The 16,417-nt window shown below is 45.1% G+C and overlaps 1 protein-coding gene across 13 annotated transcripts in view; it reads left to right on the top strand.

The window, feature by feature from the left end:
• The window catches only part of ablim1a (actin binding LIM protein 1a), a 42,040-nt gene that overhangs the window by 23,503 nt on the left and 2,120 nt on the right, over positions 1-16,417 (top strand). For 2 of the 13 annotated variants that reach the window (XM_076019006.1, XM_076019010.1), the window contains exons 4-22: positions 158-267; positions 2,062-2,188; positions 2,296-2,389; positions 5,120-5,207; positions 5,828-5,892; positions 6,978-7,055; positions 7,250-7,408; positions 8,403-8,447; positions 8,620-8,655; positions 8,763-8,892; positions 9,312-9,431; positions 10,363-10,467; positions 10,773-10,820; positions 11,953-12,141; positions 13,376-13,461; positions 14,327-14,450; positions 14,640-14,701; positions 15,078-15,138; positions 15,382-15,985. In XM_076019006.1, the coding sequence (XP_075875121.1) occupies positions 158-267; positions 2,062-2,188; positions 2,296-2,389; positions 5,120-5,207; positions 5,828-5,892; positions 6,978-7,055; positions 7,250-7,408; positions 8,403-8,447; positions 8,620-8,655; positions 8,763-8,892; positions 9,312-9,431; positions 10,363-10,467; positions 10,773-10,820; positions 11,953-12,141; positions 13,376-13,461; positions 14,327-14,450; positions 14,640-14,701; positions 15,078-15,138; positions 15,382-15,632 (1,978 nt within the window). In that variant the 3' untranslated portion in view covers positions 15,633-15,985. Of the gene's footprint in view, positions 1-157; positions 268-2,061; positions 2,189-2,295; positions 2,390-5,119; positions 5,208-5,827; positions 5,893-6,273; positions 6,319-6,977; positions 7,056-7,249; positions 7,409-8,402; positions 8,448-8,619; positions 8,656-8,762; positions 8,893-9,311; positions 9,432-10,362; positions 10,468-10,772; positions 10,821-11,952; positions 12,142-13,375; positions 13,462-14,326; positions 14,451-14,639; positions 14,702-15,077; positions 15,139-15,381; positions 16,053-16,417 lie in introns of those variants that run through there. The other 11 variants (XM_076019007.1, XM_076019019.1, XM_076019009.1 and 8 more) reach the window with 11 other exon arrangements.

Genomic DNA, 16,417 nt, shown 5'->3' on the forward strand with positions numbered 1-16,417 from the left:
ACACGGATCCACGTCCGCGGATCCTATCAAAGCCTCTCGGACTGCACGGAGGCGCGCAAACACTTGCCCTGGCCGCAGGGCCACAGCTCATAGTCTGCTGACCGACTGTTGACGCTTCCCCCAACCCACCCACCCACCCATCCACTCTCTCCAACAGACGACCGTTCCCTGCTGGGGACAGGGTGACCTTTAACGGGAAGGACTGCCTTTGTCAGTACTGCGTCGAGCCCATGTCACCAGGACCGAAGGACGTCCTGGGCTCCAGCAGTAAGTGGACATTGTTGTCCGACCGTCACGTTTAACCAAAGACCTGCATGGCCGTGAATACAGAATGTTTCCACCGACCAGTAGATTGTTGACATCGAGGCTGAAAGTTAAGGCAACCAAAACCTTTTTTGCGTTTTGCATTTCACTTTTATTTATGTGTGTATATGTATATATATATATATATATATATATATATATATATGTATATATATATATATATATATATATATACATATTGTATACATTTTTAGAATAGTCAGTTACTCTGATCTCACGTTATAAACATATATTCAGTATAAAAGTATGCAAAATATTGCTTGTGTGTATTAATTCAACACATTTTCAACATGTCCCTGTTTCCTATTAACAGCTTACTTGCGGCTACTTGATATTCTGAGTGGTGCTGCTTTAAAATGCACTCTGATTAAGACCTATTTTGTTTGAATCTGTGAAAAACAATATTTTTTTTACAATGTTTTTGTTTTTTGTAACCTTTATTTAATCTTGTTAATACACTGAGGCAAGCCTCGTTGCAGACGAGAGTACAAAGCAGAACAAAAATGAACATACAGATCAACACAGTAAAATAGAGTAAAAATACAGAACATGAGATGGTCAGAGAAAGCAGGTACAATTGGAAGACAGGAAAGTCTTCTTTATTTAAAGACATGAATGTATCCTTACAGTGTTACCTGGTGGTGACCAGGCGATGACCCCACTTCAAGTTAAATGTGGGAAAACCTCTGAAATGTGTCCTTTCCCCTTTCCTTCACAAGGATGAGATGGGAGGATTAATTCACCCTTTGCTCCAGATCAACTAATCCCATTTTGGCAATTCTGCAAGACGTGTCTTTTCACATCTTGATGAGCGTCGTGATTTAATAATTAAAGTGAGAGAGGTTGCTAGTGGGCACATTCTGGCAAATTTGAATAAAGCCTAAAAGCAACTGTCAGGCCGTTTGGTAGTTTGCTGCCAGCTGCAACCCCCCTCTGCAGTTGATATCGGCTGAATGGGCTTTGCAGGCTGCAGATTCTGCAGGGATGCATCACTGGAGGCTCCTGCCTCAGTAAACGCTCTAGGATGGAGGGATGTAGCTCCATCATTCAGGGAGTCCCTCCAACTCTCACATCTCCTCTTTGTGAACGCAGCAGTGCTCAACCAGCCATGCTCCTTTATAAAAAAGAAAGAAAGAAAAAAAAAAAACCAAGACAGGCCTCGCTAAATAATGCATGACCGTGCATTTCCATTGCTCTGCAACAGGGACAGTGTAGCCCTGGAACCACTCCTCTTCCAACTTCTCTAGTTCGCCCTCTTTTTCCTCCCTCTTTCCCTCCCGCCCTGTCCCCCTGGTCCTCTCTGTTGGTAACTGGAAGAGCTTTTAGACAAGGTCACCTATAAATAAGACATGCTGATTCTTCTCACGTCATCATCGCAACCTCGTTATGCCTTACGCGGTTACCGTCCCCCGTGGTTGCGGAGGCCTCCGCCTTGCTTTTATCCTCCGCTCATTAAAGCAGAGTTGACAAGATGATTGTTCCTCCCAGAAACCACCCGCTCACACTTTCAGAGCCTGAGGTTTCTACTTGGGTTATGGATGAAGCTTTTAGAGGCAGGGGGGAAATGCGTTTGATAGAATGAGGCAGCTGTCAGCAACACTGTCTTTTGCCCTCTATCACCACCTAGTGTCCGGGGTTAGAATTAAAATGCATGCTGTGGTTTAAATTTGCAAGCTCCGGGCATTTTCTTGCTTCTTCTTCGTCTTCTTTTTTTCATTTCCCTTTTGTGTTTCAAAGATTGCGCAGGATGTGGCCGAGACATAAAGAACGGACAGGCCCTCCTCGCGCTGGACCGGCAGTGGCATCTGGGCTGCTTTAAGTGCAAGGCCTGCAGCAAAGTGTTGACCGGGGAATACATCAGCAAGTAAGCTCCTCCGAAGCAGCTCAAACTGGACATCGCTGGGGCCGCGGCTCACTCGCAGTCAACAATTTCTTCACCATCTGGTTCTCATGTTGTCCCGCCCCTCCCAGGGATGGCGCCCCCTACTGTGAGAAGGACTACCAGATCCATTTTGGCGTGCAGTGTGAAGCGTGTCATGAGTTCATCACAGGAAAGGTGTTAGAGGTGAGACGAGTCGCCCTCTGCTTTCACTACTTTCTTGTTTATGCAGACGTGGAGATGGAACGAAGGAAACACACACGTTGATAAATACAGGCTGCATTCTGCCTCAACGGGGCTGTTACCAGGACTGTTTACTGTTCTGCGGCTGTAACATTAGATGGAACTAAAAGTAAATAAATATTAAGAAAGAATCTATCTATCTATTTGATTTGATTTTTTTTTATTTATATCTTTATTTTGATCATGTAAATGATAACTTAAAAAACATTTAAAAAAAAAAGAAAAAAGTTAACAACAAGAAATCCAAAACAAACAAATGCATCTGCAACTTCATAAGTAACTCAGTTTACATGAGCAAAAAGGAGTAGGAAGAAGTATAAACTTATTTAATCCTACCCCGTAAATTATACTATTTCATAACATAATTAAATCGTAACACTGTCTCACATACGTATTCATACACACACATGTACATATACAGATACATATCCACATATACATACATTGTCATATTTTTCATCTATCTATCTATCTATCTATCTATCTATCTATCTATCTATCTATGTTTGGTGTAAGAAGTTGCATTTAAAGTTGTTAGGTAATTTATTTACAAAATTAGACTAACTGTAATCAGTTACATTACTAGAAAAGAAATTGTAATCAAGTAAGTAAGTCATTCAATATGTATTAAAAATAAGAAAATGGCTGGGCTTTATGTTTAATAATTTTATGGTTTTCTCATGCAACGGCTCGACACAAGCATCGATTCCCTCCTCAGTTGAAAGTTTGATACTATTCTGATGCTTCTGATTGGTTCTCCTGTCAAGTTGGGAATTGCAGTGCCCCCCACCCGCTCGCCTGCCAGTTGAATTCTCTCTTTGTCTTGAGTGCCGCTGAAAGCTTAACACTGTCAGGTGTAAGTAGTTGAGAACATTCATTCAAAATTTAAATTAAAAAAATGTAATTAAATGTAATTAGTTACATTACTGAAATAAAGTAGATGAATAATAAATAAATAACAACAAAGTATTTATCTTTCTATCCATCTATATGTCTATCTATCTACATTAAGAAAGCGTCTGGAGTATTTCCCTGTTTGCCTTGCACAGATTTATTTAGCGAGCGCGGGAAATGTTTGGACAGAGTGAGAATTGATTGCATCAAAAAACTCTGTTTTTCCGGATGCAGACGGAGGATGCGACATCCGAGTTGGGATGCAACGTGTAGTTTGATAATCTCTGCTGTAATCCTCCCTCCTTGCAGAGCCGGAGAGACTCTCTGCACCACTGCTGCACAAGCAAAAAGATTTTATTCCGACATTTAGCTCTTTCCAACTCTGCCTGGGAAAAAAAACAAAAAAAAACAGGGTTTGAATACACGCTCGCAATGCCGCGCATTATATAAATATTACATAAAAATAAAAAAAAAACTAGTAATGTGATTTGGCACTGGGAAAGTGATCTTTACTTATTAATGCGGCGTGTCATGCTGCGGTTATGAAACTCTTGTTATGGTGTTATTAGCGTTGCGTGAGGCCGCTTTGCGCAAAGCTCCGCCGACAGCCGCGTCCTTGTCCCCGCCCCCCACTCCCTCCCGGCTTCTACCCTCTTGCGCAAATGCTAGCCTGTCTGTTTTGCAGATGGCAATTCGGTCAGACACCGAGTTATGCGTCATTAAGTGGTATGAAAATGTCCACGCCAGCCAGCCAGCCGAGCAGCCCAGCCAGCCAGGCTCACCGTAATCCCAAACTAAGGCAGGCCTTTATGACGAAAGGGGGAAAAGGCCGGGACATCTCTTCTCAGCTGCTGCCAATAGCTGAGCGGAGCCAAAAGCCATTTCAGCCTGTCTGATAGTTTAATCACCGACCTGAGACCCAGAACAAATGCCGTGTGCGTGTCGGTGGGCTAGCGTGGCGTCCGCTCCTCCGGGAGAGCCGTTCCAACGGCTTCTCGGCGCAGGTGTAAACGAAGCGGCCACTACTGGTGGTGGAGAGAGCTGGGTGAGAGTGTTTAATGGCGCCCCCGCAGCCAGAGTGCCTTATAATACCCACCAAGGAGGCGTTCAACTCTGCGATTTCAGAGGAGCGTTTTGGGTGGGAGGCGCCGCGGTACTGCCGCTAAGCGTCAGTCGGGAGCGCCGCGTCTCTGAGTGGACACTCGGCAGCCGAGATGTCATGGAGGAGGCCGCTGCGTTCATCACCGACGGTCAAAGCTGCAAAGACTCCATAAGCGCCGCTCCTCAGCATCTCGCATCCGCGCGTAAATGGCAAATTCACGCCGGAATGCAATGATGGAAAAGTCAGGTTGGCTTTGTCAGTCCCTTTTACCCTTTCCATGAATTCTCCCTCCGTCGAGTGTCAACGGGAGCGGGATGCCTTCTTCGCTGAAATTCGTTCAGAGGCATCTTTTTAAAAGGCACGCATGAAGGAGAGAATGAAAATCCCGCAGATCAGTTTCGCAAAAATTGCTCCTCGTACTCGCTGCTGCCGGAGCCGCGGTTTCATCAGCGGTTGTTCCTGAAGGCGGGGGGGGGAGAGGGGGGGAGAAAAGAAAAGTAGACGAGAACAAGCGGAACACTGGCTTCATTTCCTGGGAGCTGCAGCGCCGGCTCCGCTCGCAGCACCACTGATCTTCATTTTCTCGTGCTGTCAAGACTGTTTTGTGCAATTGTGTTCTTTTTTTTTTTTTCATTCTTTTTTTTCCCCCACTCTCTCCCTCTTTCCCCTCCTCACAGGCTGGAGATAAACACTACCACCCCAGCTGTGCGCGATGCAGCCGGTGCAACCAGATGTTCACCGAGGGAGAGGAGATGTATCTGCAAGGTAGACGAACCGGCCCGCCGTTGCACCGAAACCCGTCACCGCGTTGCTATTGGTTGCTTTTGGTGGAGCTGCGCCACTCAGACTTGCCTGGAGGCGCACGTGTTGCAGATGTTTCAGCCTTTGCTTGCATCATCTTCTGTCTTCTTTTTTTTTTTTTATATATATAAGATTTTTGTTTGTTTTTTATTTGAACCTCTGTTTCCTGCCTGCGAATGATCCAAAGTTGCAGCAGATTGCATCGTACATTGCAGTGGCGAAAGTGTTGCGTTAACCTTTGCCTGTTGGAAGATACAAAGCCATATGAGCCATAGTGAAATATATAGCTCTCATATTTCTAGTAGAGTCACAGATGTCGATGACTTCTGTGCAGAGCTCATTATACTACATCATTGCTAAACTTTTTTTTTTCATATAGATTTTTTTATTAGTAAATCTGACATGAACAAGAAAAAATATGATTTATGAGCACCATTAAAAATGTAGTTTTCACAGCGGAGCATTTTAAAAACGTCTCAGCGAGAAATTAAACTAAATAAATATTTAGTTTGGGGGAAACGTGCTTTTGTAACTTTTCACTGTCTGCAGCAGATGCAAATGCACACTTTGCATTCCTTCCCCAGGGTCAACAGTCTGGCATCCAGGCTGCAAGATCACCACCAGGACGGAGGAGAGACACAGGGAGCGGGTAGGAATTTCGGGCCTCCCCGACTTCTTTGTCCTTGATTTCGTCTCGACTGAAAGTGCGCACCTGTTCACGCACGTCTGCGTGACGGTGTTGACGCCTGCCGCCACCGCCACTGCTCCACTTCCCCCTCCTAATCCCCCGATGTGGTTCACCTCCAATGTCCAGCAAGGCCGCGTTGCTTAACCGTGTTTTCCCTTTTGCACAAAACAACAACAACAACAACAACAACAACCTGCTTGTCTCTGTGCATTTTTACATGTGGAGAGTTTGGTCTTTTGTGAGCTCGTGTATGTGTGTGTGAGAGAGGCGGTGAGTTGGGCTCGGAGTGGCGTGACCCCTGTGCAATGTCCTGTGAACCCCCCCTCTCCCCTTCCTCCACAGTTGTTGCCTCCGTCCCTCTTATTCCTCCAAAAAACACAAAGGCAGGTACTGTATTCACTATTGGCTATGAGATGGCAAATCATCCTGTGTTTCCCCGCCGTGTGACACGCTGCACGCCGCCCTCTGCTGGAGGCGGCCTGCAGTGCACTCCCTGTGTGTCCCCCATGACGCCATCCAGTTTTGTCCTTGAACGCCTCACAGGCGACCGCTCATACCAACGGTGCATGAGACAAAAGGGGGGCGGAGTTTTCGCCCGCCCGCCCGCCCGTGCGCCGCGACGCGCTTCCAAACCCAATTCCCCGTATTTAAGGTGAAAAGCTCATAAACGACGCCACATTCAGACCTGCCGCTGTTCGTTCCCCTCAAACAGGCATGAGATTGTGAAGAGCCCGCCGAGCACTCATTCACTTTGCACATTTGCAAATGAATGACCTAATCACGGAGATGACATGTTGGTGTTTTTGTAAAAACAAAACAAAACAAAACAAAACAAAACAAAACAAAAAACTCCCATGTACTTGTTGAACGATAAACAGCGAGCGGGTTTCCTTCCCTCCTTCCCTCCTTCCCTCTCCCACTCACCCATCGCTCATACAGTAACACATAATATTGGGAGGGGGGGGGGTGAAATGTGACGTTGTCGTGCCAGCCGAAGCTCGGCGTCACAACTGACTGACAACCGTCTTGTGTGTCCTCTCTTGCAGCCTACGAGGTCGTCGTCCGAGAGTATTTGTTCCCGACCTGGTTCAAGCATACCTGGCTCACCGGGTCACACCATCTATGTAAGACGCGCCTCCTGAACCCCATTGCATTGCAAAAAGCCAAGAACCTTGAGTTTCCCTGCTACTGAACGTTTCCTCTTGCCCTGGAGTAGAGCCTTTCTTGTTGTAGTAATCTCCGTTTCACCCCTGTGTGTGTGTGTGTGTGTTTGTTTGCGTGTGTGCGCGCGCATGTATGTCTTTGTTTGTCTCCCTAGGCAAAAGTAGACAATGAGATCCTTGATTACAGAGACCTAGCTGCCATTCCAAAAGTCAAAGCCATTTATGACATTGAGCGCCCCGATCTCATTACCTATGAACCCTTGTACACCACCTCCCTGGATGAGAAAGAGGAGAGACGAGAGAGTGTGGGAGAGGTAAAGCGCCGCGGGCCGCATGCCCCTTTGTTTCTCTTTGTTGTTTTTGTTTTTGTTTTTCCTGCATGCACACCAGCCTGATGCACACATTACAGCAGGGGTGTCAAACTCATTTTGGTTCACCGGCCACATAGAGGAAAATCTATTCCCAAGCGGGCCGGACCGGTAAAATGATGGTATGGTAATAATAACGTAAAAATAACATCAACTTACAGATGTTTTCTTTTTTTTTTTTTTTTTTTTTTTTACTTCGTTCGTGTTCTTTGAGCTCTTTGCACTCTGCATCAGTGTTGCCAACTCCTCAGTAAGGAAAGTCGCTATTGGCTGTCCTGAAAGTCGCTAGAAGTTGCCAAATGATGTCATCGTCTAATTTGCATAATTGACCATTTGCACTTGATCGCAACGTAATAACACCAGGAAAAGTTGCTAGAGTTGTCGCTAGTCGCGTTTGAAAAAAAAAAAAAAAAAAAAAAAGTCGCTATGAGGAGAATTGCAACTTTTTGGGGGGGAGAAAGTCACCCAGTTGGCAACACTGCCCTGCATCAGCTTTGTCTGTTTCGACAGAGACATTTTGGGGGAAATGAGGGCAGCCAATAGGAGACGTTCTGGGGCAATGAGGGTAGCAAATGGGATCTTTGAGTTGCTGTGCTTGTGCCGATTTGCTCAGCCCCAAGTATTGAGTTTGTTTGCGAAGCAGAAACGATATTGCGACACCATGTGGACACATTTAGAACGGCACTTTCTTTCATTGATAAATTGCAGTTTTTATATTTTACAACATCATCTCGCGGGCCGGAAAAAAACAGTTTGCGGGCCTGATCCGGCCCACGGGCCGTACGTTTGACACCCCTGCATTACGGCCTTGTGAGTCCAGAGAAGGAAGGTTTTCCTCGTGTGACCCTCCGCCCTGCCGAGCTGCCCTCTCGAACCTGATTCCTCGCGCCGTGATAAAAGTCTCGCTCGCGCCGCTGAACCTCTGTTTCCCCCCTCGCAGCTCCACACCGCCAGGAGGGAGCGCTCCCCCTTGCCCGATGACAAGGTAAGATTACGTTGCCACGTGCTGATGATGATAAATGATCCTTAATGGCGAGGGGGGGGGTAGAGCCGGAGCCAGGTTTTATTTAAAGCCTGCTAATCCGAAGCGGCAGATATTACCGAGAAATACTGAGGCGTTTTCCTGGAGAATAAATTGAACTTGTTTGAACTTCCAGCCCTCAAGAAACATGTCGCCGACCCTGCCCAGTGAAGTGAGTACATGCGCCGTCCTACAGCCTTTCAATGCTGTCTTGTTGTTTTCCACTAGTCATACCGGACGTTTCTGTAACCGTGAGTGTTTTTTTCTCCATTTGATTAGGGCTCCTATGACCGAAGGGAACGCATCCTCCAGCGCTCCACCAGCCAGGGCTCCATAGGATCACCTGTTTATAACCGGCATGGTTACACTCCCACCTTGTCGCGATCCCCGCAGCATTTTCACCGGCCAGGTATGTCGTACTTGTCGTTTGGAACGATGCAAGTCACAAACTCCTCAACTTGGGGTTCTGTTTTCTCCCCCACTGATGTGCTTGTACACTATTAAGGTGAGCTTTGGCTTTGGGTTGTCGAGTCATTGATTTTTCGTCCTGTATAAAGTTGTTTTGAGAAAGAAAAAAAAAAAAACTTTCGACAAGCTCAAAGTCAAACAACCTCGCTTTGCTGTCAAAGACCAAAACTTGACCTTATTTCCCCACTTTTCACTTTATATCTTACTTTGAGGGTTTTATTTCTTGACATTTGATCCCTGTATATATTCCTTTTGCCCTCTACCTCCTCACCTCCCTGATTCATCCACGCCTGCCGCCTGCTCCCGGTGGGTTCTGTCCCCCCCCCTACCCCCCCTGTCTGACTCCCCTCCGCCCTGCAGAGGCTTTGACAGGCATGCAGAAGCTCTGCTCCTCCCTCTGCAGTAACAGTGTGGGCTCCAGAAATAATGACTCCCGCCCCACCTCCCCTTTCAGACACCACTTCCTCCCCCATAGCCAAGGTAAGGGCCCCGCTCCACTCCTCCACGCTGCCCCAAACAAGGCAACGCGCCATGTCGCCCTCCGGGAATTCCACTTCCTGTCACATCCCCATCTGTCGCTGCTCTGGATGCATGACTCTCACTGACACAACCTGAATGGTCCACACCCCCAGCCTCAGTTTGAATCCATGCATTAAAGGCTCCCATCTCTTTCAAGACCATCACGACTTGTTCAGGTGCAACAGCCTCTGCTTAAGTGGCTGAATACTCTCTCCATTTGGGTTTCACAGCTTTGCATGCACTTAAGGGATAGCTTTAATCCAAATCCACCACTCATGCCTGACAGTCTCCTAACTTATTTTTATTTATTTTTTCCCTTGCCAGGATTAGATTGGGATTTTAAATAAAATTCTAGCATTTCAGAAGACTTATATGGTAGAATCGTGTCCTAAATCACATACACCCATTAAAATACTTACAATTAGTTCACTCTAATGCAGCACACTCATATGTATAGTGCACAAATGTTGACGCATTTAGCGTTCTCCACTGCCAGTCATACACTTTGGACATGAGTAAAAAAAAAAAAGCAAAAATGGTAAAAACAAGATAAACGTTTTTCGTATGCGGCAGTTAAACCGTGCTGTTGCTAACATTGGTTAGTTACTATGCCAACTATCCAGTCTGTTGTGCTGTGTCTATTTTTCCAAGCACTTTGCACGCTTGACCACTCAAAAATACTAAGTAATTAGTACAGACGTATGTGATTTGGGACACGCTTGATGTTTTTCTTGTGTAGCGTCATTAACCTCATCCGTCAAAAGTCCGACCCCGACGTCCTCGCCGCTCTCCAAACAGCGGCCTGGTTGGTTCCCTTTGTGTTGCAGTGTGCACACTGTGGTTCCCCTCTCGTGTCCCTGCTTATCTTCTGTTCTTGGTTCTTCCCCTGGAGGCACCGACCCACCGAGTGGCCGGAGCTCCCCTCTCCCACTCAGGCCCGACAGCCGGCCCATCACCCCGCCTCTTTCCCAGACCCCTAAACATTTCCATCTCCCAGGTAGGAGCTGGAGCGCACCCTGTCACTGCTCATCCCCTCTTTCTTCCTCTCTCTCAATGTTTTGAGTTTACAAGTTTCTCAATTTCCAAATTTCTTTCTCTCATTTGTCTTCCTCTGTCTCTTAAGTCATTACACCGATCAGCTTTTGCCCTAATTTCATCTATCGTTCCCAACAAAGCAGAATTTTTTTTGACGGGAAAAAGGGCAAATTTCTCTTGTCCTGCTTTAAAAAAAAATACTTAGATGTATTTTTATTTTGATTATTATCACTTATTACTCCATTGTTTTTATTTGAATATTTTCAGACCAGGGGAGCAACATCTACAGAAAACCACCCATCTACAAACAACACGGTACTTTTCCACTCTTCACATAATGTTTTGATGATGATCGAGAATTTGAAAAGTAACTGTATGACTTTAAAGTATTTCTCAGTTTAGTGGAACTAAAGTTTGTGCCAGTTTGTTGTTAGTCAAGCATAATTGTATCCATCTGACCATGTAGTCACCCTCCAGTGTCACTGTATGAGCACTGTTTGAAGTCTGTCTTCAATCTTCCTCTGTCTGTCCTGTAGCTGGTCCCTCACCACACTTGACCATTTCTGAATAAGTCATAATAGTGAGAAACGGGAGATGATGGTGTTTTCACACACTTGTGACAAGTAAATGTTAATGCACCTTCTTCTTTTTAAAAAAAACAAACAAACACATCTCTTAAAGTTACACCCCCGCCCCCTTTTTTAATAATACAAGAATATAGCAGTATTTACTAAATATTACTATACTTGTGCTGTACTTGTAAGGATCTTTTGGGTTATGCCAAGAGTGGAGGAAGACTACAGTAGACCATTGACTATATATAAAGGTGGATGGAGTCTTCCTGAGGTGACCCATTGTTTTGCGAATACCCGGAAGCCAAGAGCTCAAGTCAGTCACGGTCGCCGCCATGTTGAGCGTCTTCTGGTCTCTTTCGAAAGCAGAAAGTTGCACATTTGGATGTGCGGGTGGTGCCGGAGGTGAGCAATGGTTTAAGTTTGAGTGCAGCGTCTGGCCGGCTTACCCATCTACCTGTGAGTCGACTACAGTTGACGACTAAACGTTAGCCCACAACTTCAATGAATCAGACAAAATGGACATTAGAGCTTGTTTGCCGAATTCTAATCCACATTTATTTTCTCGCCTGTTCTTAACGGTATAAATTGACAGCCAACCATTTTTAGTTTTTTTTGCAACCAGCTTTGGCGGCTCCTGTTGGCCAAATGATAGAATGCAGGTTTCAGGTTGGCTTGCTCTTTGAAACTGGAAGCTCCGTCCATCTTTTTATATAGTTGGAAGGACTTGACATTATATATTAAAGATAATAATATATTTGTTAAAATTCCCAATATTTGTTAAAATTTGAGGAAGGGTAGATGTGATTTTACACGGGATACTTTATGGGTGACCAGGCTCAAAATTTCTTAATGACGCAAACTTGCGGGTGAAGCTTGGAGCACCACGATGAAAGCTCAGTCCCAATGGTTGCCAACCCTAGATACAGCCGCCGTAGCGTGCCAAAGCAAGTCTGCTGATGACATCATCAGATCGGCCACCTTCCCTGCTGCCCATGCTCCCTCTCTGGATGACAGCTCGCGGAGCGAGGGCAGCCAGTGGCCCTGCTCTCTGGCTGCGTTAGGTACAGTAGGCTCCCGACAGGCATGTCGGCACTGCTACCTCCTACCGGGGAGCGCGAGGCCACTCACCATTACCTGAGTCTTTTGATTTCTACCCTCTCGCTGTGGCAGAAGCTTAACTGCATCCCCGCTTCAACCCCAAAGCTTTTTGGGCGCCACTGTATTTTGTTTTTTGCGTTCTGCTTCCACAAAATTATGGAGCCACAGACATGACATGGCGGGGAAAATTAATTGTGGCTTTAATATATTGATATAACGTTCACACAAAATACTAATTTGTCCCCACAAAGTACTTATTTATGGCCACGAAAATAGGTATGAGGTATGCAAAAAAAACCACCAAGAAACTGCAATAGCATACATGATGTCTTTAATCTAAGTGTCTTTTGTTATTATGTTCTTGTCAATATCTTGTTGATATATTTAGACAGTTGTTTAATTCGGCTTGTGTTGAATAGTTTACTTGAATTGCCGTCAGCAGACTGCCCCAGATTATCTTGTGGGTACGAATAAGTACTTTGTGTGCATGTTATATTTATTTTGTGGCCACAAATTAGTATTCCGTGGGAACAAATTAGCATTTTTGTGCGCACATTATATCTATGTTGTGGCCACAATTTATTTTTATTCCTCCTCCAATGTCATGTCTGGGGCTCTGCACAGAACGTAGGTGTCATCGTTTTTTTCTTTGCCATTTTAATTCTCTGCTTGGGGCCAACGTCCGTCTCATTCCTTCACCTGTCGCACATTACGGTTTGCACAAGCGAGACGCGGTAGTGCCACAAATGACTCGGACAGAGATAACTGAGACTGACTTCAAACCCACTTTGTCTCGTCTGTTGTACATTGTGCCGTCTGTGTATTTTGCCGCTCCGTAACGTCCTGACATGAGTATTGAAGGGGAGCAATCTGTCATGTCGGAGTAGAAAAATACTCCAACCAGCCCTTATTGTTTTTTTTTGTTTTCTGTCTCGTCGTCTCTGTCTGACATTTGTGTTCTCCTGCCCACCTATTACTCATTCACTCTGTGCGTGTTCCTCACTGCTCCACAGCCAAAGTCGCCATCCATCTCGCACCCTTCGCCCACCCTGTGATAAACTGTCTGAATTCAAGCATTTCATGTTCAAATTGTTCTGATAAAGCATGTATGTCTCCTATTTCACGCACTGGGTCTGGATGGCCGGGGGGAGGTGATGGTTCTTGTAACACTTCTGTGCCTGTCCGCGGCGCTGACAGGGTCGGAGGGGAGGAGACGATCCAGAGAAGAGGAGGAAGAAGAGGCCTTGAAAAGGAAACAGCTCCAGGAAGAACATCTCAGCAAGGTCAGTGAGAGTTAGAGTGAGAGTACAGTTGGACTGTAAAAATACTCTCACCAGCCACTTTATTCGTTAACTTAGGCTGCTTCAGGTCGTGTTCAGAGATGCTGTTTTCAGTGGTTGTTTGGCTTCCTGGTTCATTCTCTGTTCCAAGAACCAAACAGTGTTGAAAGTCACTTAGAACCCTCACCCCACTTTTTATTTATTTATTATTAATCATACTCTATTTTGTTTTCAGAATTGTAGCAAATTGTAGCATATAATACATATAAACATACATAATTCAATAGTGGTCCAAACCACAAGTTGTTCAAACAACAACAACAACAAAAAAAAAGGGATGACAAATTAAAAGTGTTGTCATTTCCTTTTAATTAGTCTCCCCATAGGAAAAGCTCTTAAAAATGTCTTTGTACCACTGAGTTACATGACCAGACCCTAGACAGTCCTAGAAACAGTGTTTATATATGTCCCACTTGTCAATTTACATTTCAAGCATAAGGGCGATCTATTAGGATCAATTTTGTTCATAACATGAGGTGTCCAATGCTGTCTGGGAAGTATTTCATACTGTACTTCTTTAAATGTATTGCTGAGGAACAGAGAGTGGGCTGTCTGAATACATCCTTCCCAAGCACCTTCATCATGTACCCTTTGATGCTGGATTCGAACTTCAGCAAATTGTCGACTTCGCATCTACATACCTGCATGCATTGAGTTGCTGCAATGCAATTGGTCGATGATCTACTAGTGTTCACAGGCGATTGATCGTTTTACCTAATAAAGTGGCCGCCGACCACCATCATGCTGGTGCACTCTCGGTCTTCAGTGGCGTTGATATATTTGTGCGCGTGTGTGTGTGTGTGTGCAGATTCAGTCTGGTTTGGGGAAGCTCATCCTGAAGGAGGAGATGGAGAAGGAGCAGATTAGGGATCGTCACTCGCGCAGCCTCTCTGCTCAGCGCTACGACCCCAAGCAAAGCAACTGTGACGGAGGTAAGGAAAGGCTCCGCTGGACACCGTCCTCCCCGATAAACCCCGCACAGCTCGTCACGCGACCGAAACGCGGACCGGGAGTCTGATTCAGCATGTGAATCGCTAATTTGCTTCTGGTCATTTCGCTGGATTTGACTCCCTTTCTCAGTCGTGATCGTAGGCAATAACTGGCCGTGTTCATGTTTTCAGATCCGACATCTCCAACGAAAACAAACTCATTGCCGGGTTACAGAAGCAATGGGCTGCATCGGGTGAGCGCTCGCTCTCCTCTCAAATTTCAGGCTGTGACTTTAAAAATGTATAAATGTAAATATTTAGGCATTCTTGCTTAATTTATTTACTTATTTAGTTAGTTAGTTAGTTAGTTATTTTTGAATCCTTGAGGAAGAAGCCCTTTGGATTTTTTTTATACTGTTATACTTATTGTATAGTATATTAACTATAGTCACTATATATAGTTATACTGTTTTTTTTTTGTTTTTTTTTTGTGTTTGTTGTATTAAAATAATACAGAACTAATCCGTTTTTGTATTAATTGTTTAAACATTTATTCTAAATATCGGTTAATTCAGTCATGGTATGTCAAAGAGCTACTGTTGAGGTTCTGCTTTTTGTGTCCCACTACAGCCCCAGTCCACGGATTTCACGCAGTACAACAGTTACAGTGACATGTGTGGAGGAGGCAGAGGTGAGAGCTGCAACCCTAAAACCAGGAACGCACGAGCAATTCTCTTACCAGCATATCGCCAGAACTTATTCAGCATCGGCCTCGCTACTTGTACATAAATGAACGCGCTCTTTGGTACGCGTGCATATTGACTCACGCGGTGGTCAGGGACAGCAGTGTTGTTGGTAGGAGCCAGACGGCAGTTTTTTTACCGCGCAAACCATTAACTGTGAGTCTCATTTTCTGTCCCATGTTGTCCTGCAGAGTTTCAGGTATGTCTCTCATCTGCTTTTCCACATGGCATGCCGCCGCCTCACCTTGCACCACATACTTTGCCTGCCCATGGGTTAGAAAGACACACCTCACCCTTGAATGCACACTCTCCACTCCTGCTACATGCTTGCAACACTGTTGGTTTCAATGTCAACTACAGGGCGTGCGGCGCAGCACCCTCTAAGCGTGCAAACGCGCACTGCCCAGTAGCTGAACACGCGTGCCGTAACTGCAATGTGTGATCATCGCCTGTTGTCTTGTTCTGTGTGTGCATTGTGTGTGTGTGTGTTATTTTTTTTTATTTATTTATTTTTTTTTTACCAGTGTCATGACTCAAGCTAAATGTCACATTTAAGTCTATTCACGGTAGGCAAAAAACTAAAGAGATGCTCAGTCAGAACATTCAAACGATTGCCCATCTTCGATATTTTTGACATTGAATGATACTTAACAGTATCCAAGCTACTTGATCCATCTAGTGAAAACCACGCCCGCTGTCAGTGGTGGACATCAGACTCATTGCCATTAACCCTGCAGTCCCCACCCCCCTTCCGCTATATTACATTTGTGTATGTTCTATTCTTTAGCACATTAAGGATGGCCGTGCAGCACTTGCAAGGATGGACAGGGGAGTATCTATGCCTAATATGTTGGAACCAAAAGCAAGTATCTTCTTCTTTTTGTACTGATGACAACAACATTGTAATATCAACATAAAAAAAAAATATATTGCTCTAAATCTATATAGTTTTCAGTATTTTTTCCCTTAAGCGTATTTTAATCCGTAAGAAAAGAGACGCATTATGAGCAGCACGCCTACCGTAACAGTGCGCCGAAGAAAGAGGTCGGCCCGGATAGCGCAGATGAAACAAAACACCAGAGAAATTTGTTTCACACACCCCCATCCTCTTGTTGGGACCTTGGTGGAAGAAATTTGGATCTCAAAGACGTTTTTTATTTTTCACGCAGAGGTGATAACATCCACCTCAGCCGGCTCTCTGACTCAAGCATGCCGCTTCAGGAGCTG

Source organism: Nelusetta ayraudi, unplaced genomic scaffold (assembly GCF_046127955.1).
Source record: "Nelusetta ayraudi isolate G7.1 ecotype Tasmania unplaced genomic scaffold, CSIRO-AGI_Nayr_v1 ptg000008l, whole genome shotgun sequence".
NCBI classification, from domain to species: domain Eukaryota; kingdom Metazoa; phylum Chordata; class Actinopteri; order Tetraodontiformes; family Monacanthidae; genus Nelusetta; species Nelusetta ayraudi.